This window comes from Prinia subflava, chromosome 8, assembly GCF_021018805.1.
Source record: "Prinia subflava isolate CZ2003 ecotype Zambia chromosome 8, Cam_Psub_1.2, whole genome shotgun sequence".
NCBI lineage: Eukaryota > Metazoa > Chordata > Aves > Passeriformes > Cisticolidae > Prinia > Prinia subflava.
This window is the reverse complement of record NC_086254.1, coordinates 34,991,163-35,018,468: the sequence shown is the minus strand read 5'-3', so window position 1 is coordinate 35,018,468 and position 27,306 is coordinate 34,991,163. Positions and strand designations below refer to the sequence as shown.

Sequence of the window (27,306 nt, the reverse complement as noted above, 5' to 3'; positions counted from 1 at the left end):
CAGACTCGCTGATCTCAGAGGTCTTTTCCAGCCTAATTGATCCTGTGATTCTGTGATTCTGTATTCAAGAGTGAGTACAGGCTCCTTGTCATAGGAACTGATAGTGTCCCAGCAGCCATGATCTCCAAAGGTGTTTTCACATTATTAAAAAGCAGAAGAATGTACATTCTTACATACAAAAAAGCCCTTGATGTTTTGACAACAGGGTATTTACAACAGCATGTCCCATTACAGATATCAAGTGCTCACTTTTAGGATATGGTGGAAATCTCTGTTCAGAGGAGGCCAGGAAAAGCTCAGCAAGCAAAGGAGACTTGCATGGGAATGGCAACATCCCAACACCAAGCTGGTCAGAGGGAATAGTGGCACAGTTGGAGGCCGGTCTTTAGTGGTGTCCCCCAGGGTTCCCTCCTGGGCCCACTATTGCTGAACCTGTTCATCAATGACTTGGATGAGGCGGTCGATGCCTCCCCATCAGGGTCACTGAGCCTCCCCTCAGAGGGATCCCAGCAGGAGAGATGGGCAGAGGGGAACCCTCTGAAATTCAGCAAGAGCCAACGCAGGGTCCTGCATCTGGGGAGGAACAGCCCCAGGCCCTGCACAGGCTGGGGACAGCCTGCTGGGAAGCAGCTTTGTGGAGAAGGACCTGGGGGTCCTGCTGGACAAGAAACTCTCCATGAGCCAGCAGTGTGTCCTTCTGGCCAAAGTGGCCACTGGGATCCTGGAAAACACTGGGAAGAGCATTGCCAGCAGGCAGGGGAGGGGATGCAGCCCCTCTCCTCAGCCCCGTGAGGTACATCTGGGGTGCTGTGTCCAGCTCTGGCTCCTCAGCACAGCAGGGACAGGGAGCTCCTGGAGCAGGGCCAGCAGAGGCTGCGGAGCTGCTGAGGGGATTGGAGCATCTCCGTGCCCAGGAAAGGCTGAGGGAGCTGGGGCTGTTCAGCCTGGAGCCCCAGCTGAGAGGGGCCCTCAGCCCTGTGTGTCCCTGCCTGCAGGGAGGGCTCCGAGCAGGGCCCAGGCTCTGCTCCCTGGGGCCCAGCAATGGCACCAGAGGAACGGGCAGGACCTGATGCCCAGGAAGCTCCACCTGAAGATGAGGAAGAAATTCTTTCCGTGAAGAGACCAAGCATTGAACAGGCTGCCCAGGGAGGCTGTGGAGTCTCCCTCACTGGAGATATTCCAGGACCGTCTGGATGCAATCCTGTGCGATGTGCTGGGAGTTTAGAGCGGATGCAGCACCGCGGTCCTCTCCAGCCCGGTCCGCGCTGGGATCCCGGGGCTGTGCGAACACGGCACGAATTCCATTCCTTTCCGTTCCATTCCGTTCCGTTCCGTTCCGTTCCGTTCCGTTCCGTTCCGTTCCATTCCATTCCACTCCCCGCCCGCCCCTCAGCGCTGCCCTCAGCGCTGCCCTCAGCGCTCCCGCCGCCGCCCGGCGCGTGCGCAGCGCGGGAACGCCGCAAGTCGCGCGAGGCGGCGCGGCGGGCGCGCGCAGGCGCGGGGCGGGGCGGGCGCGCGGCGCTGATGCAAGAGCCGAGCACGGACTGACCCCGCGGCACCGACCGACCCCGGCCCCTCGGCCCGCGGCCCCGCCGCAGACATGTCCGGCGACGAGGTGAGACCCGCTGGCCGCCGCCGCCGCCCGCGGGAGAGCCGCGCCCGGGGGCTGCGCCGCGCCGGGGCCGCCGCCATGTGGGCGCCGGGCCTGAGGCCTGCGGCGAGCGCGGCCTCCGCCCTGCGCGGACCGGGGCCGAGGCCGAGGCCGGGGCCGGGGCCGGGGCCGGGGCCGGGGCCGGGGCCGGGGCCGGGGCCGGGGCCGGGGCCGGGGCCGGGGCCGGGGCCGGGGCGGGCGGGGGGCGCAGGTCGGGCCGGGGCTGGGGCGGGTGGGGGCACAGGCCGGGCCGGACGCGGGGCCGGCGCCTTGCCTGGAGCCCCGCCGGGCCCGCCGGTGTGCGCTGGGGCCGCGAGTCCTGGGGACGCCTGGAGCTCTCCTGGATCTCCCGGGGTGCTGCCGGCGGCCGCCCCTGGCGCGGAGAAGCCGGAGAGGGAGGCAGATGGCACCGCCACCGCTTCTCCATCGCGTTCTGCGCTGTGTAGCGAAACGCAGCGTTTAGGAGCTTTAATATCTCGAGTTTTAACCTTGAGAGCCGAGTAGCAACATCTGAACAAATGATAACTTCACGTTTTCCGGATCTAGTGGTGTTTGTCTGGGCACAGTGGTAGGAAAAGCGATACATCCGTGTCTGGGAAATGTTTCAGTTGTTGTAAAGACCCTGTGTTAGCCGCATTTCCATTGGCCCCATTTCCATTGCTCTCACGGGGAAAAGGAAAGTTTTCCGTGTGTGTGGTGCTCATCAGCCTGGTATAGCCCCTGGGAAGCTGCTCTGGCTGGATCCAGGAGATGGCCGCTTCTGGCCTGGTGTCTTCTCTCTGGTGTTATTTGAAATACCTGTGTGGCTTGTTTCCTTCAGAGCAAAGTGATCACTCAGGCCTTGGAGACAGGCTTGTCCGACGTCATAAGGGAGAAGTGGTGTAATTGCGATTTATTTTAGTGGTTGCTGTGAGTGACTTATTCAGCTGCTTTAACATCTAGAATGAGTACGTTGTATTTTTGTGCCTGAATGTGTCATGGGAGCTGCAGTTCTCTGTCTGGGCTGTTCTGTGCACTCAGGAATGCTTGCATCAGATGCTCTCTGACTCAGGTGATCATAGGGCCATACAACAGTTCATGGAGTGTCGTGGCTTGAATTTAGTTTGTATCAGTAAAACTGGTTTTCTTGCATGGTGGATTAGTATGACATTGAGGTGATTCCTGGGATCCATAGTGAAATTCCACCTCTGGGCTGCTTTATGTGGCAGAGAACAAAAATGATGGCAGAACTGGCACTGCTCCTCAGGCTCCTGTGCAGTGAGTGCAGGTGCCTTCCTGAAGTTCTGTGTCTCTGCTTGCTGGGAGCCAAATGCTTTGATATTGGTGGGAAGTTGGTGATACTTTTTAAAGCCTGTGAAGTCAAGGAGGGTGAAGACACATGAAGACAAATTAACACTGGAAACTGGGCTAGATGGTAAGGAGTTCATTGTGTTGAGCTGTAGCTTAAAGTTTTCAGGGTTGTGTATGACTGAAACTCGTTGCTGGGACATCCCTGAGTGCTGCCCAGAGCCGGGGCACAGCAGGGGCAGCACAGGCGCAGTTTGTGGGGGGAGGTGATCTGTTAATGTCTGTTTGGTTTAGTAAAAATCCTACAAAGTACAGCATCCCATTGAGCATCCAAAAGTTCTTTGAATCGCACAGTTTTGCAAAGCTTCAGGCAATAGTGTTAGAGAACACTGTGTTGAGAGCAGCCAGAAGATTTAAGTGCTGCTTGGTCTTAGTGATTTTTGCCCCTCACCCTAGACATAAGTCAATGTAGTGTAAGGTCACCTGAACTGACTTGATCAGGGCAGGGGTGATGTCTGCTTCTTAGACATGCCTGTGTTTATTCAGACTAAGGAAATGGGTTTTATTTGTGACTTCTGTTGGAATCCCTGCCGTTTGCCACTGTCACAGCAGTTCAGAGCATCGTTGGCTTCAGTCTGGAGTTGCAGATCTGTGAAACTTTGATTCTGTTTCCCTCCTCTGTTTGTTCACTTGCAAATTTTCTGTAAGTTGTGATTTTGACTGTGTAGGCACTGGAAGTAAGGAGCAGGAATATGGAGATGGATATGAGAAGGAACCATATGGTCTACAGAGGAGAAAACCCCATATGGGAATTTGACTCTGAGAGCAGGAACAGGACAGGAATTTATAACTTTTTTTCACACAGGAAAAGCATCCAGGTTTGTTGTGTTTGTGCTGGGGGTTGTGATTCCTGTAGAAAACCTGCAGCTTTGTGTTTTGTCACCACTAAATGGTATCATAAAGTTGAGACTAAGCCAATGTGCAGAGCAGGGAAAAGGAATAAAGAAAGTTTGGAAACGCCTGCATTAGACAGCCAGAACGTGACCAGCTGGGTTATCAGGCTGGTTCATTTATGCCATGACTTATTAAAGCAAATGTGACCTAAGGCTCCTGTTGAGTGCTTGTTGCAGCCCTTAGTGAACAAACTATTTCAGGCCTAGGCCTCTCCTCCTGAGGTTGTGGAGTGTGACATGTTCTGAGTAGGTGCTGGGTGTGCAGAAGCTGCCCTGCCGTGCCTGGCTGGGGTGGCCCTGCTCGAGGCCACCTGAGTTTAATGCTGGAAACCAATCTCCCGCATCCAGGACCTGTCTTGGTGTGTTCAGTTCAGTGCAGGTTGGCTGCAGACACTCAGGCTCTGTAGACACAAGAGATCCTTTATGGTGGCTCAGATGTCTTTGCCTTCACAAAAAGAGTGATTTGGGGTGGGTGGGCTGGTTCCTTCTTAGAAACTGTTACATCTGATCAAGGCATGATCTTAGGTTTGTTTCACATGAGATAATAAAAACTCTTCAGAGTCTTGCAGAGCATCTTCATGGAAATGAGTCAGGCACTTGTGCTTGGTCCCGGCTGTGCAGTGTGCCCATGCAGGCAGCTCCCCTGCTGTCCCAGCAGCCCGGGGAGCTCCAGGAGGCAGCAGATGTGGAACCAGTTGGACGTGCTGGGATTTCTGTGCATTGCAGCAGCGTGATTCGCACCAGCAGCTGAGGAAGCAGCAGAGGAAAGCCCTCGGGCAGAACTCATCCTTTGAACATCATCCCAGCACAGTGTGTGCAACTAAAGACCCACTTGAGCAGTTTGAAAGCCTCAGTGGCCCCCACATATGTGCAGGCTTTGGGGACACACGTATGAGCAGTTGGATGCCTTTAGTAGAGCCTGTATTAAATATGTATGTTTCAGAAAATGGGAAGACAAGAGCAGCACGTGTAGGAGAATGAGAAGTGCAAGGAAAGGTTGTGTTGTGGGGAGAGGGAAACCACCAGACTTCAGAGGGTAGCTGAGCAGGAAGTTGGAGGACTGCTCCTTGGTGAAGTGCTGGTTCTTTCCTGAGTGAGGGTGTTCATGGTGATGAAATACAGCTCTGGAGAAAGTGTCTAAAATTGTTGTATTTAATATATACTGTGGTGTGACAGTGCAGGCAGAGTGTGTAACAAACTAACCAACAGCTAGGGTGTCAGCTTGTGTCTGAAGTGAAACAAAAGGGTTTAATGTGTTGGGAAAAATCCCTTAGGTCTGCAGATGATGAATAGGTTAAAAGTGAGTCTGGGGTTAGTGATTTCTTCGCAGCCAGACAAGGTGAATTAAGCTGCTTTGCTGGCTAAAGAGCTCATTAACAGCTTTTAATCACTTGGTGACTGAGGTTCAGTTTCTCGGTGTGGGAAGGAAGGAGGATGAGACCTTTGCCATTTCACAGTGCTCAGAGCTGATGCAGGTCTTGCTGTATCACCAGCCTCTTCTAGGTTTCTTCCTCATGCAGAGTGTTCTTTTCAAGAGAGTTGTTGGCAGATCTTGCCTTGAATAAATATGGGAATTAATGTGTCTCACAAGTGGAAGTGATCTGTGATCAGACCGTGTGCTTTGGTGGGGTTTTCTTCTGTGTTGAGTGGTGCTGTACTTGATACTGCAGAGTTGGAGTCCATAATGGTCATGAAATAGAGATGGTAGCCAGTCTGTCAGAGAGTCACAGCTTTAACATGTTTTCAGCTGCACTAATAAACAGGTGACAGGAAACTTGGACTACAGGAAAAGTAGCAGATGCTGTGAACTCTGTTAGGTTTCCCTTGTATTTGACACAGTTGAGGTTGAAACGGAGGAGCAGTTTGAGGAAAGTGTTATAAATAATAAATGGAGGGTGATTATTGAGCTGCTAAGGAGCTCTTGACTTTTACAGATGATTTTCGATCCTACTATGAGCAAGAAGAAGAAGAAAAAGAAGAAGCCCTTCATGCTGGATGAGGAAGGAGGAGGAGACACACAAACGGAAGAGACTCAGCAATCAGAAACAAAGGAAGTTGAACCAGAGCCAACAGAAGACAAAGATGTTGAGGCAGATGAAGAAGACAGCAGGAAGAAAGGTAAAGTGAATCCATGTAGATAAACTCTCAAAGGTGCTGTTTTGAGACTACAAGCCCAGTTTCAAGCATTTGGCATCCTAGAGTATAATGCCAGAGCCTTGGTTTGTTCAGAGATTTGTGAGTAATCTCTGCTGCCTGTTTGGAGGGCAGATTGCCCTCCTGCTTGGAGTGACGTTCACAGACATCACCAAGCTCCCAGGGGCTTATGTAATTTCCAGTTTTCTAACTCAAACAGTCCTTTGTGTGAGGCACTGAAAAGAGACCCTCTAAAATAGTGTGGAGTTTTAAATCTTCCACATGCATTTGTTGCAGTAATTCCACAATTACGGCTCTTTTTCATTTGAACAATTAAGCAATAGTGTGAATAACAGAAACATGGTTAAAGGCATTTCTAGTTTTTGGACAATTCTGAATGTGATAACCTGAGTGTTCTTTGGAAGCTTTCAGGAAATAAGTGTGTGATTGTGTATAAAACCTTGCTTTTTAAATTAAGGCCAATGTCATTTCAAGATTACCTAGTTCACAGAGTGCCATTAACTTAACTCCAGTTTGTTGATAAAATTGGATTGGATTCTTTGCAGACCAAAGAAACTGTACCTTCCTCCTGCACTTCTCATGTTTTGTCCAAGCATCTCTAATGACAAAAATGACCAATTTATCCTGTACAGCAGAAAGAAAGATTAAACACTGAAAGAGTCAAAAGACAGAGATAGGAGATGCAGAAACTAAAACAGTATTTGGGAGCAGAGGAAGATGATCTCTTCAAACCTGAAGGCTGTCCCCAGGGGTTACAGATTGTTGCTCATGTCTTACTGTAATGTTTTAAAGATTTGGATGTAAATTAGAAACCTTCATGTCTCAACTGTTTCTACAGTTTCTCTACTGTTTCTACTTCTTTAGGCAATCCTTTGTTTTTGTTTTTTAGATACAACAGATGACTTGGATGATTTAAACTTCTTCAATCAAAAGAAAAAAAAGAAAAAAACAAAAAAAATATTTGATATAGATGAAGCAGAAGAAGGTGTAAAGGTTTGTTTGCATAACTTGACTATGGCTGAAAACTCCCTTGCTTCCATTTTCTTGAGATTGGCAGTGCAGGAGTTGCCTCAAGTCTGTCACTGTGTCTTGGTGCAGTTCCTAACTAAACTGTACATGTCTTTCTTTTTTTTTTTTTTTAATGAACATTTTGCTCCTGTCTGGGCTTTTTGTCCAGAAGTGGAAAAACCTGCCTGCTCTGCACAACAAGCAAATAATTCACCAGTCTGTAGGAAGGGCTGATTAACCTCAAGGTTAATTGTCTTTTGGGGTTAGAGAGGTGACTGCATGTCTGAAGCCACACACAGAATAGTCCTCTAAAGGCCAGCACTTCAAATAAAGTGCACATATCTGCCAAGAAATGTGTTTTCACTCTGGTGTTTTCTTTAGAAAGGATTGGCTACTGTGCTGTGTTCCAGAAGGTGTACAAGATATTTTTACTCTTCTCAAGTTTTATTCCAAGTAGTGTTTTTGTATCACATGTCAGTGTAACTGGCAAGCCCAGAGAGCAAGAGGACAGAGAAATGTTATATTATGCATAAACCTCCTCTACAGATTCTGCCTTTTGGGGGAGAAAATGTTCCTCTGATCTGCTTCAGAAGACAAAATACTTGCTCTGTGTTCTTTCAGTGTGCAGAATTGTGATAACAAATTAGAGTGGCACAGCTTTGCCTTCCCTTGCTGCCACCACGAGGGGTGTTCTGTTCCCTCCTGTCCTCAGATGGCTGCTGCCTTTGAGTGTAGCCTGACCTTGTTCCTGGCTGGCCTGAAGGTGCAAATCTGGCCCTGGTCAGAGCAGTAGTGCAGGGTTCAGGGCTCTCTTGAGCATGCTGGAATTCCATTCTTACCTGTTGGGTTTCAGGGCTGTGGTGATGTCACCAGTATTCACCCGTGCAGTTATTTCTGATGCTGTGCAATGGAGGGCTGTGCTTAACACTGGGTAAACGAGTCTTGCTTCTTTGCAGGAATTGAAAATTGAAGGAGATGTTCCAGAGACAGTAGAACCTGAAGATGACCTTGATATCATGCTGGGCAATAAAAAGAAGAAAAAGAAGAATGTGAAGTTTCCAGATGAAGATGAGATAATGGAGAAGGATGAAGGTAGAAGTATAACCTAGCTCAGTGAGATGTTGAAAGTGAAATGCAGTCCACCTTGTATGTAAATAAGTTCTGTTCAAATGCCTTTTTTGTTCCAAAATTTATCAGAAAAATGTTCTATAAAAGCACTGTATAAATTTCCCATGAGTGCTGGTGTCCCTTGTTGGCAGAGAAGACTTGAGTCCACATCTTAGTGGAATTTTCTCCTGTGTTAGAAATCATGTAAGCATGAAGTTAAAGAATGTTTCTTAATGAATCCCCAAAAACTTTCTTTACAGCATTTGAGGATGAAGATAGCAAAAAAGATGATGGAATTTCTTTTAGCCTTCAGTCAGGACCTGCGTGGGCAGGCTCAGAAAGGGACTACACATATGATGAGGTAATGTACCAGAGACTTTTAAAGCATATTTTCCATGTTCATCTGCATCAGTAGAGCCTTATGCTCATATTTCCTATTTCTAACTTCAAAGTGAAGGACTCGTAGTCAGAAGCTCATGAGCAGAAGCTCCCAAGGCATGTCTGCTGTCACAGTAATTTTCACATGGGGCAGTGTTGGTCGTAGTTCAGACACCTCTGCCATGGGCAGAGCAAACCCTTGGGGAAGCAGTGTTGGGATTTTGCATTTATCAGAACATTTAACGTTCTGAAATGGGGAAATGCTCTTAGGCAAAGGCAGTCTGGTATTCACTGTGAATGCAGTTTCAGGTGGCTTTTAGAAGTGAGGCACTTTGAGAACTAGGAAATGCTCATGTGGGTGTGAATGCCTTGTTTTGCAGTTGCTCAATAGAGTTTTTAACATCATGCGGGAAAAGAACCCGGACATGGTGGCTGGAGAGAAGCGGAAATTTGTCATGAAGCCCCCGCAGGTTGTGAGAGTAGGGACCAAGAAAACGTCTTTTGTCAACTTCACAGATATCTGCAAATTGTAAGTGTCCCCTTCGGGTTTCCCAGGAACAGCAGATGGATGCACTGCTCTGTGCTCCTGTGTTGAAGGCAGAGTTTTCTGGCAAGTGACTGTGACAAACCAGGAGTGGAAGCTATTTCAGTCAGAGAGCTCGTTACATTTCTCTGTGAGGAGATATTTCTGAACATGATTTATTGAGATAATTCCTAATTTTATACTTAAATTACGAAAATAGTGCATGGGCTGAAACTCAGTGAGTTCATTGGCTTCTGTCAAGTTGGGTCACCAACTTATGTGCAAGCCTTGAGGAGAAGGGTGGGAAAATTCTTTCTAATGGGAGCTGACTCCAAATACTGTTCTCTTGGTAAATGATTGGGACTCCAGCACTGTTTTCCCACTGTTTTCTGCAGTGATACCTATGTCATAATTATGTCTTGTGAGGGCAGCTCTGTTCTTTGTGAACACTTGTGGGAATGCAGATCTGATGGGTATCAGAAGTGTGCCAGAAAACAGGCCTGGTGAAACCCTGCTTAGGATCTGGGTTGTGCACTAAGGGGAGTTTTTAATGGTAGCTACTAATTTTTTTCAGGGATTGGGAGAGTAAGAATGAAAAATGTTTAATAGAAAACTTCTTTTCACTAGTTGCTGTCATCTTGATTTGGGGATAGTGGGAGATTTTTCTGTGTGGACTGTTCAGGTTTCTTGTGTCCTCAGTAATTCTGTGTGTGGTCTTTGGTGCAGACCCCTGGCACTGCTCCCTTTGAAACTTTCTAACTTAACTTGGATTTACCTTGCCAGTCCTGTATAAATACAAAATTTCTCTGAAGGAGGAGGGTTAAACATTTCTTTCCTTTATTTTCAGATTACATCGTCAGCCAAAACATCTCCTGGCATTTTTGTTGGCAGAATTGGGTACAAGGTAAGACTGCTGGGCTGTGGGTGTGCTTAGGGTTGATATTGGTCAAATATAACATTTTTGGGGTTAGATCTGTATAGATATGCTGGAACATGAGGCTTTGTTCCCTACACTTGTGCTGTGCTGGGTGATTGAGGAGAGAACATTTTAGTGAGGAGGTGCAGAGTGAAACTCCCAAGTCCAAGGGAAGGGTCTTGTTCAGTCCCCTGAGACAGGCAGGTGAGGGCTGTGCCTGGGCAAAACTTCCTGTAGAAAATAGCTCTAAGTACCTCAGAATTTTTCATTTTTTCCCTTGCAACACAATTGTGGCTGCTCTTCTCGAAGAACACATTCTTGTCTTGCTTCATGTTCCTGGTTTGTTTGAATGCTTCACACCTGCCAATCAAATAATTGATTTTCTCTTTTCAATTAGTGGTTCAATAGATGGTAACAACCAACTGGTAATCAAAGGAAGATTCCAGCAAAAACAGATAGAAAATGTCTTGAGAAGATATATCAGTAAGTAGAACTCCCTTTCCCACTGCAGATTTCTCTCAGGCCTCTTGTAATGCCCGGGGGCCCAGGTGTGCCCACCATGGAGGGGCTGAGGAGCCACAACTTCCCCTTATCATGGAATAATGCAAATACAGGTGATTCTGCCATGGTTACACCATGGGCTGTACTCTGTCCTGCACTAAAACACTCCAAGGAAAACAGAGCATTTGAGAGCTGCTTGTTTTCATGTGAGCTTCGGGTCTTAGCTTTGATGAGAACTGTGGAAAACAACAGTAATGGTTAATTTTCCAGTCTGCTGTAGCCATGAATTGACAGATGTGGTGTTTGTGTGCCACACCAGAGGATTCAGACCATGTGTCACAAAGCTCCTGCTTTAGTGCAGTGTCAGTTCCAGAGCTGCTGACACCTGGCAGTGCTGCCTCAGCAGAGCAGCTCAGGGAACACCCGTGGGAATTCTGCACTGGTTAATAACTTTAAAACAGCATCAGTACATAATGTACCCCAGGAAACCTCTTCATTAACCAGGGGTGTATCTTAGCTTCTCCTAAGCAGTCCCTGGGGGCTGGTGGGTGTGTGCAGAGCTTTTCCAGCAGCTGTGCAGCAGCAGCAGCAGGGCTAACTGCCCCTGTTCCCTGCAGAGGAGTACGTCACCTGCCACACGTGCCGCTCCCCCGACACCATCCTGCAGAAGGACACCCGGCTATACTTCCTGCAGTGCGAGACCTGCCACTCCCGCTGCTCCGTGGCCAGCATCAAAACAGGCTTCCAGGCTGTCACAGGCAAGAGAGCACAGCTCCGTGCCAAAGCTAACTAGGTTTGCTAATCAACACTGGCGTTGGCAAAGTGTTCTGGGGAGATGGGACTGGACAGGTTTGCAACCGGAGTGGATTTACCATTGTATTAAAGCAAGGTTGTAAAAACGACAAGAAATTTGGCTTTTGATTGATTGGTCTGTGAAATCCTTGCAAGATGCAGATCCTCAAGCTGTTCACATACATTTGCTCATTGAATATATTTTACCAACTGTAAGGAGCGTGGTGGGAAAGGAGGTGCTTTTTAATCCGTTCAGACTTCTGTAAAACACAAGATAAATTAAAGATACTATAACAGTGAGTGTCTTGGATTTGGATTTTTCCTTCAGTTTCCTCTTCAAACACTGGTGAGAATGGTTGGTGTGTTGTTCTGCAGATCATGTCGCTGAGCTATGTCCAACACCCAGAATGAAGTCTTAAGATAAAGGTTATTTTGCTTTTACATAACAGGCTCATTTTAGTTATGCTGTCATGAAACAGAGAAACCAGTCACAGAGTCCCAGGGATGACAGGCCAACGTGAGCCCTGCTCCTGCTTGGACAGCCATGGGTGCCTTGTGCACAGATGGGGGTCAGGGCATGCTGGTACTGCTTAATTAGGCAAAAATAGCTCTGAGAGAGTTCAGACACCAGATTGTTGCTGAATCTTAACACAGAATCAATAAACTGTACTGTAAATTTTCATAGTGTCATAGTACTAAATTTTGCAATTTCTAATAGAGAAACGTTTATATTTCTGAAGTCCTGCACTCTTCATCACTTTAAAAAGAATCTAAATACAGCAAAAAACAAAAAAAATAGTAGGTCTAAGTGTCATTGCACAGTGACTGCAACACAGTCTTCTATAAGTCTTGAATTTGCAGGAGACACTGCCAAGTGATCTGGGTTTCAAATTAACGCTTTTTGCTTCAGGATCTTCCCAAGCCCTTCCTCTGCTGGCAGTGTCGGTGACCTCGAGGGGACACCCGGTGCTGTCCTCGCTGGGTTTGTGCAGAAGTTGTTGCAGCTGGGGAGTACAGAGATGCAGGTGGGGAGTGAAGGTCCCCCCTGGCTTGCTGAAGTGGGGACAGTTGTCACTTGGTTGCCAGAATGGCCCAGGGGGAGGGAAAAGGTGCAGCAGCTCAGGGCCCCGGGCAGCCACCCCTGCGGGTCGGGGGAGCAGCCCCCTCCCCAGGGGAGCTGGTCCTTCTGAAGGCAATACAGCAAACAACACAACTTGAAGGGTTTCTACTAAGTTTTAACCTTTGTATAATAACAGAGCACAGTATTGCTGGGGAGTCACTCACTTGCTATTTGGAAACTTTGACAGCACTGTAAGGTGAAAAATCAAGGTTTTGTGGTTGGTTTCTTAAAAGCATTTGGAATTTCAAGTGAGCTATAACAATGTTGGATGTATCTTAAAGTGAATAAAGCCAGGATCAGTGCCTCTTGTAACAATATTGTTGTATTCTTATTTCTTCCTCTAGCAAAGAGTCTCCTGTTGGGAGTAAAACCTTGGAGAAATGCAAAGTTGCCTTTTTGTTTTAGTGACTTGCTGGTGGGACATCCTGAAATAGGTCAAGAGCAATGATACTTTGTTTTTAAATGCTTGTTTTTCCCTGGGTCAAGTACCTTTAACATACTTAAAAATACAGCGTGGCCTTGAGCTGGTGCTGTATTTCAGAGCTTTAAATGAAGAATCTGATCTACTGAAATTGGATCAAAAAGATCCAGGTTAATAAAGGAATAAATCATTGTTCCACCCTCTCAGCCGTGAGCTTGCAGGAGAGTTTCATAGGTGTATTTTGTAGATGTGCTTTGAGTCTGTGCATGAAACCCTGAAGGCTTTTAATGACTGAGATTTGAGTGCAGCACCTTGAGCTGTAGGCTCAGATCCTGCTGGGGAATAACCTCACTAATGCAGGAAAAGTGTCAAGGAGCAGATAGCAGTTGGGGTTTCAGTTTTTTATGAAAAACTTCCACAGTGCATTCAGATAATGTTGTATGAACACAAATGCCTCATGCTGGTTGTGAGGCTGATGTGAGTTTGAAGTGCAGTTGTGTTCAGAGGCAAGAAAGTTTTCACTAGAGCTGGCTGTGAGAAAACACCTTAGAGTTGGAGTTCTTCACAGAGGAGGGGGTAGATGTGGCTGCCCTGGGTCTGTGTGCAGATACCTGTTTGGAGGCAGAGCTGGTTTTGTGCATTCTTTTTTCTCTCTGAGCTGAAAATTGGCTGGGTGGGAGCCAGATTTTAGGTACCAAAACCCCCTGTGTGACCAACAGCTGGGCTGCTCCTCTCCATGGGTTTTGCCATGCCCAGTTCTTCACCTGATCCAGGTAATCTGAGCAATGCAGGGCTGTTCCTTCCCCAGTGAAGGTGAAACGTCTTCCAGCCCAGAACATGGAAGAGGAAATAATCTCAGACTTGTCCCTGGAGGTGCTGGGGGAACAGACAATTGCTGTTGTGGTCAGTCAGCCTGACATTTACTGATGCCTTGGAAGAATAATCTCTTTATCCCCACTTCTGCCAGGATGTGCTTTTATCTCCTCTGGCAGCTGGTTGCAGCTCCAAGCACTGGGGACCTTGCTGGTGTCCCTGAAGTAACCAGAGATGGGAACATCTCATTCCCTAACTGAGCACAAATCCAGGGGGATCAGCTGCCCTGGGGCTTGTGTGCATCTGTTCTGCTAAAATCACTACAATGAAAATCCGTGAGAAAAAATCCCATTGCTGGGAGCTTCTGGCCAGAGCAAGAGTTTAATCTTTTTTTTCTAATCACAGCTGGTGTGAAGGAGGAGCCTTTATGAAACGGCTCCATGGAGAGCTGGGAGTTTCTGGTTGGTCCTGGGACTGTGACATTGTGCAGTGTCCTCCAGGTACACACACCCCCAGATCCTTGGTTTGGGGCAGCTTCTCTGGGAGGCTGGGGCATCTGGGGTTGTCAGCAAGGAGAGGAAAAAAGCAGATTTTCACATCTGCTGCCACCCGAACAGGGTTTGTCATGAACTGCAGGGGGTGTTGAGCTTTCATCAGGTGAAAGGACCTGTGGTGGTGGCTGGGGGGCAGGTACAGGAATAGAAACAGGAGGAAGTTCTGAAAATCAAGAAAATGGGAAGTTGAGTGTGATGCTGACAGCTGAGAATCATTAGAATTTATCTGTTCATCTTCTAAATAACATTTCTGCAGCTCTCTGTTCTGCCCCTATGCTCGGTTTTCCCCTAGAGGTGTATTGCAGATTACTGGGATAGTATCCAAGAAGGTGAGAGGCCAGGCTTTGAGAAGGATTTAAAGGCAGATGTAGAACAGAAATCGGTAGCTGCACAAGAATTTAGCTGTTCAGGTTCAGTCTGGATGGAGAGCAAACTGCAAAACGTCTCCAGCTCCTAAAGATTTGCTGCATTTTCTTTCTGGGTTGTTCCTGCTGTGGTGAAGGTCGGTGCCTTGTTGCCAGAGCAGCAGAGGATCCAGGTCCCAGGGGGATCAGGACAAGCCTGTCCTGCTGAAAAGCTCTCCTGGTTTTTGCAGCAGTGCCAGCAGGCCCACAGGAGAGGGCTGGGTGCCCTCAGTGTCCGTGGGAGCAGCCAGGGTTAGGCTGGACCTCTGCCCCTCACTGCTCTGCAGCTGCAGGGACATCTGGCAGTTTGCAGCTTGCTCTGCCTCCAGGGGTTTGTCCACCTTGGGAGAACTCAAGTGGCTCCAGTTGGGGTCAGCAGCTGAGAGGATTTTGGGTGAACAGTCAGTCCTGTGGCAGAGAAAGGAACACAATTCGTGTCCCCTCAAATGCAGAGAGCTGAGGGTTGCTCTGATCTGATCAGTTGCTAAAATGATCTTGTGACAGAGGAGGAAAAAGGCTTTTGGAAAGATGTTACATGGCAATATCTTCCTCCTAAAGTGAAACATATTTTTCCCCCAAGGAGAAACAAGTTCAGGGGCTGGTGCTGATCCTTAACACACATTATCTCACCTGGACAAGCCTTTGCTGAGGGGATCTCACCTGGCTTCAGTCCCTGGGCTAAGAAGTTTGGTGTTTGCAGCTCTTTCATTATTTTAGCTTTTTTCAGCCATTACTTTAGCTCTTTCATTACTTTATCTATTTCAGTGATGAAGACAGGGCAGTGACATCAGAGGTCATTCAGGCAGTCTTTAGTTTTTAGAGAAAGCCTGAACACAGCTTTTCCTGCAGGTGTTTCACCAGCCGTGGATATGGGTAAGCTCTACATGAACATTCACAGCATAACCCTACACACTCTTGCATATCCTGGAATGGCTGTCAGTGTGTCCCAAGCCCAAGGGAGCAGTCCTTTACACAGGAGGAGAAATTCCAGCTGGCCCTGGAAATGTTTTGCTGCCCAAGACAGTTGGGTTTTCCTGAGCAGAAGAAAAATACTTTCTCACTTCCCTCTGTTCTTGTCTGTAAGGACAGGCTCATTCCTTGCTGCCTGAGCTTCCTGTTCATCCTTTTTCCTTTTTGCACATTGCAAACACCTGCATAATTCTGAAATAAAGCTGTCACCACTTTATGTCTGTCTTGCATTTTTCTGCCCAGTACCCACCAGAAATGTGAGGTACCTCCATCCCTCCCTCCCTCTTCAGCCCATTGCATCTCCCACAGCAGTGCCTGGACTCACAGAAGTTCTGCTTTTTCTAACAGAAGTGGCATCCTTAATTCTACATTCTGTAGCAAAGCAAATCACTTTTAAAATCCATTGTTTCTTCCCCCAATCCTGCTTTGGGTAATTATCCCATAAGTTTGGTGTATTTCTTTCTTCAATGTGAGAGCACTGCACTGGGGGGAGCAGGACTGTGGGACTGATGGCAAAGGAGTTTGTGCCCTGATTGTCACCAGTGTCAGGTTTATTACAGGGAGGAACTCTAGATGTGATTAATTTTGAAAATGAGGCACAGAAGGCAAATAAAAAAATAAATTTTCAGTTACATTTTTCGTTTTGTAGACTGAAATGTCTCTATGCTGCTCAAGGCCCTCAGAATCTGCTGCAGGCCTTGTGTTTTTGTTCAGCACCAAAACTGCCTTTTTTCCACCAAGGCTGTGAAAAAATAACTCCTGAGAATTGTGAGCTCATCTGAAATGAAGCTTCAAACATTTTTCTTTGCTACCTTGTCCCCACCCTCCCCGACAAGAGAGGGAGGAGTGGTTTCTGTCTGTATTCTGAAGGAGCTGTGCAGACAGCCCTTCTGATGTGGTTCTGGGCTCCAGGTGAGGCTGTTGAGGTTTCCCTGCTGGTGGGAAAGCCCTCGCCTGGGGCTGCCTGTGGAGTCTCCAGTATTCCACAGATGGCAGTTTGGTTTTAATTCCACACCTTCTCCACTTTCCCAAAGTTCATTTAAACCGTGTGCTGAAGCAGTTTCCCTCCATTCTTTGTTTTGCATGGGGGAGGTGGCCTTTAAATCTTGCCCCTGGCCAAGAACATCCCTGGACTTGAAGAAGGTGGAGCGTGCTGGGGCTGGAGCCCCTCTGTCCCTCTGGAGATGCTGCGGGCACGGAGCAGCACAGGGGATGCTCTGGGCTGTGTGGGCACAGGGCAGGGGCAGGGCTGGAGCCCAGGGTGCAGCCCCGGAGGGGAGGGGATGTCCCTGCTGAGCTGCTGGAGCTGCTCTCCTCGCCCTGCCCGGCTCACCAGCGGGAGGAGGCTCTGAGCAAACCCACGGAGGGCTGGGGACTCTGCGCCCTTGTGCCTGGGCCAGCCCAGCAGAGGCAGCAATCCCCTGCCTGGGAGGAAATCGGGGCAATGAAAGGTGCTGAACTGGGTGCTTTCTTGCTGGACCAGTGCAGGGTGTCCATCCTGCCACGTGCCCTCTGGCCTCTTCTTTCTTGAGAAGAGGAATTGAAGCTCCTGCAGGTAGCAAGAAGACAGTGCAGGAGGGATGCAACCACTGTGACAGGCACAGCACCTCACAAATCCCCCAAAGGACAGTCCTGTTACAGCTGCAGTAACTGCAATGTTCCCAGAGTGCTGCACAGCCTGGAACTGTGATGCTCATCACAGTTAAAGGGAGTTATTAAAGTCAGTGGGGCGTTTTGTTGCATCTCCTGACTCAGACTGAATGAATGACTACAGGCATTTTGGCCCCCGTGATTGTCCATGTCCAGAAGCAATGGAAGCAGCATTAGGGACTGGAGGAGTCCTGCTCTGCTGCTCTAATCCTGTCCAGGCCAGCGCAGGGGAACCAGAGCACCAAAGCTCCCTGCACATCTGCTGATCCCATGCCATGCACTGAACACAGAGTGTGTCAGCAGCCTCACACATCCCCATCCCCTTTGCAGAGGTGCAGGCAGGGCAGCAGGGACTGAGGCTTTGGGGGTGTTTCTGACCAAGACCACGCTGCTTTTGCCACTGATGGGATGGCAGCAAACAGCAGCACAAGTGAGAGGCCAGGTGAGGTCCAGGACACTTGGGAATGGGACCTTCCCTCTGTGGGTGGTAGGGAAAGTCTGTCACAAAAGCTTTTTTTTTTTTTTTTTTTTTCCCAAGCTCACACCATGGAAGCTGTCTCTCTCTGCTCAGTTGAGCTGTTCGGGTTGTGTTGGTCACTTCAGAATATGCAGACGTTGAATTAATTGTTGCCTGTGGGGTTGTTCTGGAGAGAATGGACTGGCCCAACCCCTGTCTTCCCACATCCCTGCAGGGCAGGGACAATTTACAGGGTGGGAACACTGGACCATGGAAAAGGAGGTTGGGTGCAGAGAGGGTGGGACCCTTTACATTCATTCAAGAACTAATGGGATCTGGCACATCTTTTATGCCATGGATGTCTAAGGGGCCCTGGGGAGGACCACACCTCTGTTAGGCAGGACAACCCTAAAGGGCCAGGAGCTGGCTGTCCTGTGCACCACAATGAGGAAAAAAACTGGCTTGGCTGAACTTCTGCATGGAATTGAGGAAAAAAGAAGAATCTTTGACTTTTGAAAGACCATGGAGCCAATTTAGAACAACTACAAGGGTGCCGTGGGGTTATGCAGGGAGAAAATAAGAAGTGTCAAAGCTCAACTTGAACTTTATCTGGGTACTGCCACAGAAGACAATAAAAATGGGGTTGTAAATACATCAGCAACAACAGCAGGGCTAAGGAAAATCCCCTCCTTCATGGGATGTGGCTGGGGGTTGGTCTCTTTTCCCAGATATCAAGGGATAGGACAAGAGGAAACGGCCTCAGGTTGTGCCGGGGGAGGTTTAGGTTGGATATTATGGAAAATTTTGTCATTGTAAGGGTGGTCAGGCATTGGAAGAGCTGCCCAGGGCAGTGGTGGAGTCCCCATCCCTGGAGGGGTTTAAAAGAGGTGATGTGTGCCTGGGGCTGTAGGTCAGTGATGGCCTTTGCAGAGCTGTGGGAGGTTGGACTGGGTGGCCTTAGAGGGCTCTTCCAACCTAAATGGGTCTGGGACAACCCTGCTCAGAGCAGGGGTGGCCCCTCCTGGGCCCCCACTCCTCTCCTGCACCAGTGGAGCCAGCAGGGAGCTCTGCAGGTGCCTCATGGCCCAAAGGGTGACTGAGGGGGCCGGGGGTGTCCCTTTCCCACCCCCTCACCTGGGCTGTCTGCACGGTCATGGACAGACCTCGCTGAACTCATTTCCTTGGGGCCCCACCCTGCAGCCAAGAGCAGAGTGAGCTGCCCTGCAGGGGCCTGTCTGAGAGCTCCCAAAGTCCCCAGGTCTCCTCCCAAAATAATGAAAATCAAACCAGCTGTTTGCTGGGAGGCCTCATCTGTGCTCTAAAGCTGAGCTGGAGTGACCCAGCCTCAGCCCCCGAGGCCCTGCAGCTCCCAGAGCTGGGTCTGTGGTTCAGCAGACTGAGGGCTGGGCTGATTTCCATCTTCCCCACAGCCAGTTTGACCGGGTTTGGGTATTTTTTACACCTCCTGTTCCTCCTGCCAGCCACAAAGACTCCAATCATCAGTCTGATGCTGCTGCCTTCTCACGCTGGACTCAACTGGTGACTAATGGCAGGATGGATGGACAGGGGGATGTTCAAACATCTCAGACTCACCACAAACTCACCACCTCCAGGGCTGGATGGTGGCTCAGCCACAAAGAACCCACCCAGGCTGGATGGGCCTTGGAGAAACCTGGTCCAGTGGAGATCACCTTTAAGGTCCTTTCTAACCCCAACCATGCTGGGATTTGGGATTCTCCCCATGTGGTCACTGGTCCCTCCTGACACCGCTCTGGTGCCAACCAGAGCAATGTTGTGCTTGAGCAGTTCTTAGCACTCCTGGCTTGTGCAAACTGGCAAAGCAGCCAGATTTTTCCAGTCTGTCATGAGCTGGATCAGTGCAAAGTCCAGAAACTAAAGGCCTGGATTTGGCCCCTGCTCTCCTGCATCAAAGAAGTTTCCAAGCCTCCAGGGGAAAATCCCAGAACCCCTGTGAACACAGATGTTTTGCTCAGCCCAGTGGGATATACCTTGGGGACGGCAGTAAATCCTGCAGGCAGAGCTGAGGCTTGGAAAGGGAAAAAGGACTTGTCTGGAATAGAAGAAACAAAAGTGTGTGTTTATGGCCGAGAGAAGAGAGGGGAAGCAGATTAGATTTCTTTCTTTTATTATACAGGATTGTATGTACAAGGTCACCTCTCTCCCAAACAGCAGCACAGTCAGTTCATAGCCAAACCTGCAGCTCATCTCTCCAGGCCTGGAGAACAGCTCGGGACAGCTCAGGACCTTGCACAGGAACCAGGCAAGGGCGGGGCAAGCACGGGTCTCCTCCAACCCCTCCTCAAGCAGCCCAAACTAAGAAATGCAAAGAAAACTTTGTGCTTCAAGAGCCATGCGTGCTCCAGGATGGTGCCAGGGGCAGGGAAATGTCACCCCTGGAGCTGTTTTCCCTTCACCCTTCCAGGAGATGCTGTGGATGAGGCTGGAGCACTCAGGACCACGCAGGTGTTGTGTGGGAGGGCCTGGCCAGGGGAAGGTGTGGACACTGCTCTGGGTTCCAAGCACTGGGGTGTGTTTGGGAGGGGAAGGGGAGGGCAGGACACACCAGGTCTGAATGAAGAGCTGCCTGAGTTTCAGCCCCATCTACCCCGGGAAAACGGGATGAGCCCAGGAAGGAGACACGAGGAGAACTGAGGCCCCTCGGGTGCGGGGCTCCCACGAGGAGCCCTCTGCTCACAGCACGGGGCAAAGCAGCAGGAGCTGGGGAGCAGGGGAGGTGCAGGCACACCCACATGCACGGAGCTTGGAGTACTCCCTGTCCCCAGCCTCGGGCACCCCTCACCCCGGCCATGGAGCTCAGGCAGGAGCGGGAGCGGTCGCACCTCTCTCCTGACGTGTCCTGGCTGGGGCAGGAGGAGATGTGGGCAGCCAGGGAAGGGGCTGATGTCCCTGGCTCCAGGCTGCAGGAGTTGGGTGCTCCACATCCCTCCTGGGGAGCAGATGGTCCAAGGGAAGGGTCTCATCCATGCCTGCTCGCACCCCTCACTCTGCAGAGGCTTGCTCAGCCCTGACACGGAGGAGAATGAGGACACCAAACCACTGAGGGTGACGTCTGCTTGCTTTTTCCAGCTTGGAATCACTTGCTTTCTGCAGCTCCCTCTCCCCTTCCCTCTTCAAGCAGCTTCCCAGAGCACAGCAGCTGCTCCAGCACCAACTCCTTTCCACCTGGGAGTGACCGTGGACACAGCAGCTCATGTGGCACAGAGAGGTGACAGGAGGTGGCCGTGCTGGAGGACAGCTTTCTCCACAGCCTCTGGCCCAACAGATCTTCAGCACAGGAACACAAACTGTCCAAACCGAGACACTGCTTTTCCCTCAGTCAGAAAATGCTCTGGCTCCCACCTCGCACAGGAAAAATGTCTTCATTGGGCTGGGCTGAGTTCTCTCTGCTCTGCTGCAAGCAGCTCTGGAACACCTCTGGCTCCCCTGGGGACACACGTGATCTCCTGGTCTCTGTGGTGGCTCTGGGCTGTGCAGGTCTGCCTCTGCCTCCTCTGCTGGCTGCAGAGCTCTGAATCCATTGCAGGGGTGGTGGGGATCTGCTGGGAAGATGAGTTTTCTTTGCCTTTGCTTTACAGATGGATGGAAGATGTCGGGCCGTGTTTCTCCTTCGAATGCCAGGTAGAGATGACAGCAGCACTTCCATTCAGCTTGTCTTGCTCAACGTGCCAGGACAGGGTTTAGCCTCGTGCTTTCTTCACACTGTTGCTCACAGCTGCAAGGAGAGAAGGGGGAGCTACAGCACTGTCCTTGAACCCCAGAGATTTGTCACTCAGGAATGGGGGTGAAGGGCTGGCCAGTGACCCAGCTGAGCAGCCAAGCTCCATGCTAGGAAAACACAGAGGATCAGTGTAAAAGAGCCTCTCCTGAAGCAGCAACCCCCCAGGCCCAACAGGCACAGAAGGAGAGCTCTGGCTCCATCAGCAGCACGGGAGCTGTACCTGGTTACTGTAGCCTGGCATCCTCCACGTCTGTGTAATGGCTGTTCTCCTGCAGGGAAAAGGGAACCACAAACAGTAAATCACCCTGTGTCCCTGCCTGTGACACTGGGACACCTCACATGTGGTCACCAGCTGGTCCCCTGCTGCGGGAGAGCAGTGCCAGGGTGCTCAGTGTGATGGACGAGCTACAAAACACACCTGTACAGACACCAGGGGCCAGGGCTGTGCTTTCTGAGCAACAGAGGCCCAGGCAAAACCACAAACTTCCCCTGGCTCCTTAATCTGAAATGGCTCTGCCAAACAGACCTGGGGTGTGTGATTCCCTCCAGGGCTTGGCAGTAATAGAATCACAGAATCATTTAGATAGGAAAAGATTTCCAAGATCATCAAGTCCAACCACTAACCCAGCACCTCCATGTTCACTTCCCTGGGCAGCTGTTCCAATGCCTGACCACCCTTTCAGTGAAGAAATTTCCCCGATCTCCAATCCCCTGGCAGTGAGGCCATTTCCTCTCATCCTGTTTCTTCTTCCCTGGAACTGCTCAGTGCTGCCAAGATGCAGCAGCCCACAAAGGCCAATCTGTCCTGATTCTGCTGCTGGGCACAGGAACTGGTCCCAGTTTGCAGCAGAACTCATTACCCAGGATGGTGACGCTCATCCGTCACTCCAAAGGCCACAATAATGGTGCTGAACTGCTCCCCATGCAGGGGTTTGGGAAGCACAGCATGTGTTTGGACTGACGTGATGATCTTGGAAGTCTTTTCCAGCCTTTATGGTTCTCAGTGGAATTTCCTGCTGGAGCTGTTGAGCAGAGCAGCATCACTGGGGATGGGGTGCTCAGCATTTAACCTCCTGCACAAGCTGAGTATTCCAGGGATGGAGATGGATCCAGGAGTTGTCTGCAGGGGACAGGAGGGACTCCAAAAAGAAAGGCAAGGCAACAGGCTCTGCCTGAAAGCCAGGGGAGGTGGCCTTGCTCTGGGCAAGGCAGAGCCCAGCTGCACCGGGACGTGCCTTGGACCAGGCTGGGAGCCTGTGGGGGAGGATCAGGCCAGCCCGGTGTGGGTGACACCGTGGCAGGCATCTCCTGCACACCACTGGTGGCTCTGGGGGAACCCCACCCCCCTGGCACCTGGGGGAAGGTGCAGGGCTGGAACAAGAAACAGGAGACTTCTGGAGAGCATCAGGAGTAAGTTCTGACCCAGCCGAGCAGGGGAGCCATCGCCGTGGTTCCTGATGGCCAAGGAATACCTGGTCAGGGATGTGAGGGTGGAGAGGAGCCTTGGCTGCAGAGCCCATGGGACTGTGAACCTGAGAACCCCAGGGAAGTGACCAACACCAAGAGCAGGACCAAATCCCTGAATTTAAGTGAGCAGATTTTGGGTTATTCAGGATTCTGCTTGGTAAAATCCCATGTGAGACTGCTCCAGAGGCCAAGGAGGCTGGGACACCTGGACTCCTACAGTGTGACTTCCAGTGGGCACCCAGCACCAACCCCAAAAACTGTTTAGATGCAGACTGGACAGATAAATGACCAAAACTGCATAAAACCAGAAGAAAATCTGACTGCACATCAACCACTGTGTGCTGAAAATACCTGAACGCATCAGGATCCCTTTAGCTTTCCCTGCAGAAAGCTCCCTCCCTGTGTCTGTGTGCACAGATCTCTCCTTGAGCAGGGCCATCCCTCAGCTGACACCAGACAGGTGATATTTTTTGCACACAAGTGACATTTAAGCCACTACACAATAATCTTTGAATCCTCAACTAAGTGTAGTAAATAGCACTGACCACCAACCCAGCTGCACTTAGTATTTTCCATATCCATCCCAATTTATGGCTCAGAACTCAATAAACTCCCTCAGCTCTGTCTGAGTCACCTCTGGCTCTTCTCCTGCCACTCCCCTGCCCCTCCGAGCCAAAGGGATTTTAGGGATGCCATGTGGGTGCCATGTCCATGGAGAGCCACACTGGGGTTTGGGATAAATGAGTCACTCCCAGGAAATGGGGGAGACTTCAGAGCTTGCTGTGAGCTCTGGTGAGCTGCCTTGCAGGGCTTGAGAAGCTCCCTGCACATGACCTGCACACACTGCCCTGACCATCCAGAGCACTTGGGAGCCTGTCTGAGGCTGGCAGTGGAATATTTCTGGTCTTGATGTCACATCAGGACCAGGGAGTTACCGAAAATAGAGATGTAAGTGAGCTGAAACAGTCATCTTTTTCTTCTGTTAATGAGGACCAGCTCTTCCCAAACCACTGCCAGCAGATGTCTCTCCACTGTCTTCTTACCCCAGCAAAGGCAGAGAAGTGCACACTTTTTGTTGACAGGCTGTGTGCTGTTTTATCATCATTAACATCAGCAAACTTCCTCCTAATTCCTACCATCTGTTTGCCCTGACGTAATTCAAACCTGGCCCTCCTTTTCCTGACACACAGCTTGTGCCTTTTGTCTTCCCAGAGCCTGGGATGATGTTTCCCCTCCAGCAGGACTGATGGACTCCAGCCACGAGGCCCCAGACCCAAACCAGCTGAAGGACCCTGTCCAGAGCCCTCACACATCACAGCTCAAGCAGGGCACAGCAGGAGAGCACAAACCAGCTCGGAGTGTTTGGAGGAGTTTCAGGCCTTGGAAAGTGCCGTGGATGTGTGGCATGGTCACCCCAGGGATGGGGTTGAGGAAGAGGAGAGGGATGCTGAGCTTCATCCTCTCTTCTGCTGCCACCAGTGCTGAGGTGGGGAGGGACTGGAGCTGTTCCAGGGGCCACTCAGGGCAGGTCTTGTCCTTCTTCCCTGCAGCCCTGTTGCCCTCAGCCTGGATCTGGAGCTGATTTTCTCAGCAAAATTTTGGTTTGGGATAAATGACAGTGCTGCCAGTGTTACTACAGTGCCTGGAACGATCTGTTCTGTACCCAAACACTGGGCTCCCATCCAAATGCACAATTTGTCACTGGGTTCACCAGGAACACCCTTGTTTGGGGGAAGACTAGGAGCAGTGGGGCTCATGTGTGCCCCACACATTGCTGGGGTCAGACCCTGCCTTGTGCCATGGGACAAGTGCCTCTGGAGAGGGACTCTGGATAAGGGCCTGGAGTGACAGGACACAGGGAATGGCTTCCCACTGCCAGAGGGCAGGAATGGATGGGAGATGGGGAAGGAATTGTTCCCTGGGAGGGTGGGCAGGCCCTAGCACAGGGTGCCCAGAGCAGCTGTGGCTGCCCCTGGATCCCTGGAAGTGCCCAAGGCCAGGCTGGACAGGGCTTGGACTAGCCTGGGACAGTGGAAGGTGTCCCTGCCCATGGCAGGGGCTGGGATGAGAAGTTCTCTAAGGTTCCTTCAAATCCAAACTCTTCTGTGACTCTGTGGATGTCTGGTCAGCTGCAAGGGCACTGCAAATGCAGCTCATCTAACACAGCCTGTCTCTTCTATTTGTTTAAATCCATCTACGAATCATTTGGGAGCAGAGCGGCTTGGTTTAAACCACTCCTAGCTGTGAAATCAAGGACAAATGTCTGAATTTCAAGAGCCAACCACGTTTCTTCAGCACGTCCACACATGTTTGCATGGGCAGCGCCTCTGCAGGCAGCAGAGCGGCTTGGAAGAACAAGCTGTGAGCAACAATCAGATTTCAATACCGCAATTTGTTTGGAGGAAGGGATAACTACTTTTCCTGGGGATTTGGCAAGTTGCTCTCTTACCAGTTCATCTTCGCCTTCCTCCCGTGCCAGCCCCTCCTCCTCGCCCTCGTCCCCGTTGAGCGGCTCCTCGGCGGCAGCCTCGGCCTCGGAGGCCGTGTCCTCCTGGGACACCTCGCTCTTGCTGCTCTCCGCCTTCTTCCGCGCCTCTGCGGGGACAGCGCGTCAGGGATGGCGCCACAGCCCCCGCGAGCCCCACACCCACCGGGGAACGCTGGGGAAAAGGGCTCCTGCACCGGGGAACGCCGGGGAAAGGGCTCCTGCACCGGGGAACGCTGGGGGAAAGGGCTCCTGCACCGGGGAACGCCGGGGGAAAGGGCTCCTGCACCGGGGAACACCGGGGGAAAGGGCTCCTGCACCGGGGAACACCGGGGGAAAGGGCTCCTGCACCAGGGAGATTGTGAGGAGGCAGCCTGGGAGACCCTGGAGAGGGCAGGGAAGGGTCTACAGCCCCCAGCAGGACGGTGGGTGCCAGGCAGGACAGGACAGGGTAGGGGTAGGGACAGGGATGGGATAGGAGAGGGAGAGGATGGGAGAGGATGGGATAGAGGTAGGGAGAAGGATAGGATAGCATAGGGTAAGACGGATGGGATAGGGATAGGGATAGGGATAGGGATAGGAGAGGAGAGGAGAGGAGAGGAGAGGAGAGGAGAGGAGAGGAGAGGAGAGGAGAGGAGAGGAGAGGAGAGGAGAGGAGAGGAGAGGAGAGGAGAGGAGAGGAGAGGAGAGGAGAGGAGAGGAGAGGAGAGGAGAGGAGAGGAGAGGGGTAGGGTAGGGGTAGGGTAGGGGTAGGAATAGGGGTAGGAATAGGGGTAGGAATAGGGGTAGGAATAGGGGTAGGAATAGGGGTAGGAATAGGGGTAGGAATAGGGGTAGGAGTGGGACAGAACATGATAAAATAGAGGAAAATAGGATAGGAAATTCATAGGAACACAATGGGAAAGGAACAGAACAGAATAGAAGATAGGACAGGATACAATACAGTAGGATATAACAGAGTAAAATAAAATAGAACAAAAAACGCAAACTAAAAAATATAAACTATATGACAAAAGAAAAAAATCTCATCATTTTAAAGCCCAACTCCTTAATTTCAGCAATTTTGGTGTGTAATTTTGGCCTGTGATTCTACCCTGGAATCTGGGGGTTTGCACTTCCCTGCCAGAGCCTGGAGGAAGCTGTGATGGCCAAGGCCAGCCCCGAGGCATCCCCGCACCCCACTGACCTGCAGACAGCTTCTGTTCCTCAGCAATCTGCTCCAGCCGGCCCAGGAGAGCATCAATGTTGGATTTGATCTGTGTCAGCTCAGTTTTGATTGTCTGCAGCTCGCTGCTCTTCACTTGGGGGGAGGAAGGAAAGAAAGGAAGGCACTCAGTGCCCTGCAGAGCAGCCCCACCCCACGCCTGGCCCGGGGCACCTCCCTGAGCAGGCAGAAAAACCACAGAGGAACCCCAGGCTGGAAACTTGCTGGGAAACTGGCAGGGAAGCTGGGGGGCTGCTCCCAAAAAGGCCTGTGGGTGCTGTGTCCAGGCAGGCTGCAGAGGCTGACCCAGGCTTTGGCATGCTCAGGCTGTACCTGCACCCTCCCCAGGCACACCCCCTGCAGCTGGGCTGCTGCTTCCACGTGCTTGGGGCATTCTGAGGTTTCTTTGGGAGGTCCCTGTGCTGCCCCACACGTGTCCCCAGCCCTGGCATGTAGCAGGGTGCTTTTCAGATGCTGGAGCTGGTACCTATATCTCAATAAGCATCTCCTGTGGACAAGCCACTTGGCAAGAATTCAGGCAAAGCAGCCAAGCTCTCACATCACACACATGCCATGGCTAGGCTCAGCAAGGAGAGGCAAGAAAGGCCTTGGTGTGAATCAGCTCCAGCGAGGTTTAGTTCAGAAACAAAGACCTTGCCAGGTACTCTGCACAAGGCCTGAACAGGGGTCAGGGGCCAATGGTCTGAGGGCATGGGGCAGTACAAAGGGCAG

At 50.7% G+C, this 27,306-nt stretch overlaps 2 protein-coding genes across 6 annotated transcripts in view; one reads left to right on the top strand and one right to left on the bottom strand.

The window, feature by feature from the left end:
- Window positions 1–1,456: 1,456 nt before the first annotated feature.
- EIF2S2 (eukaryotic translation initiation factor 2 subunit beta) lies at window positions 1,457–11,570 on the top strand. Its single transcript, XM_063404691.1, has 9 exons — window positions 1,457–1,615; window positions 5,826–6,009; window positions 6,935–7,038; window positions 8,010–8,145; window positions 8,421–8,521; window positions 8,919–9,067; window positions 9,909–9,965; window positions 10,375–10,460; window positions 11,096–11,570. Exons 1-9 carry the CDS (start codon window positions 1,601–1,603, stop codon window positions 11,269–11,271), a joined length of 1,008 nt encoding a protein of 335 aa, XP_063260761.1. The 5' UTR covers window positions 1,457–1,600; the 3' UTR covers window positions 11,272–11,570.
- An 8,217-nt stretch (window positions 11,571–19,787) lies between these two features.
- RALY (RALY heterogeneous nuclear ribonucleoprotein) overlaps window positions 19,788–27,306 on the bottom strand; it is a 115,889-nt gene continuing 108,370 nt past the window's right edge. For 4 of the 5 annotated variants that reach the window (XM_063404690.1, XM_063404687.1, XM_063404685.1 and 1 more), the window contains 4 exons: window positions 26,557–26,670; window positions 25,335–25,480; window positions 21,639–21,687; window positions 19,788–21,412 (listed from right to left, as the gene is read on the bottom strand). In XM_063404690.1, coding sequence (XP_063260760.1) covers window positions 21,643–21,687; window positions 25,335–25,480; window positions 26,557–26,670 — 305 coding nt within the window. In that variant the 3' untranslated portion in view covers window positions 19,788–21,412; window positions 21,639–21,642. Of the gene's footprint in view, window positions 21,526–21,638; window positions 21,688–25,334; window positions 25,481–26,556; window positions 26,671–27,306 lie in introns of all 5 variants that reach the window. The other variant, XM_063404689.1, reaches the window with a different exon arrangement.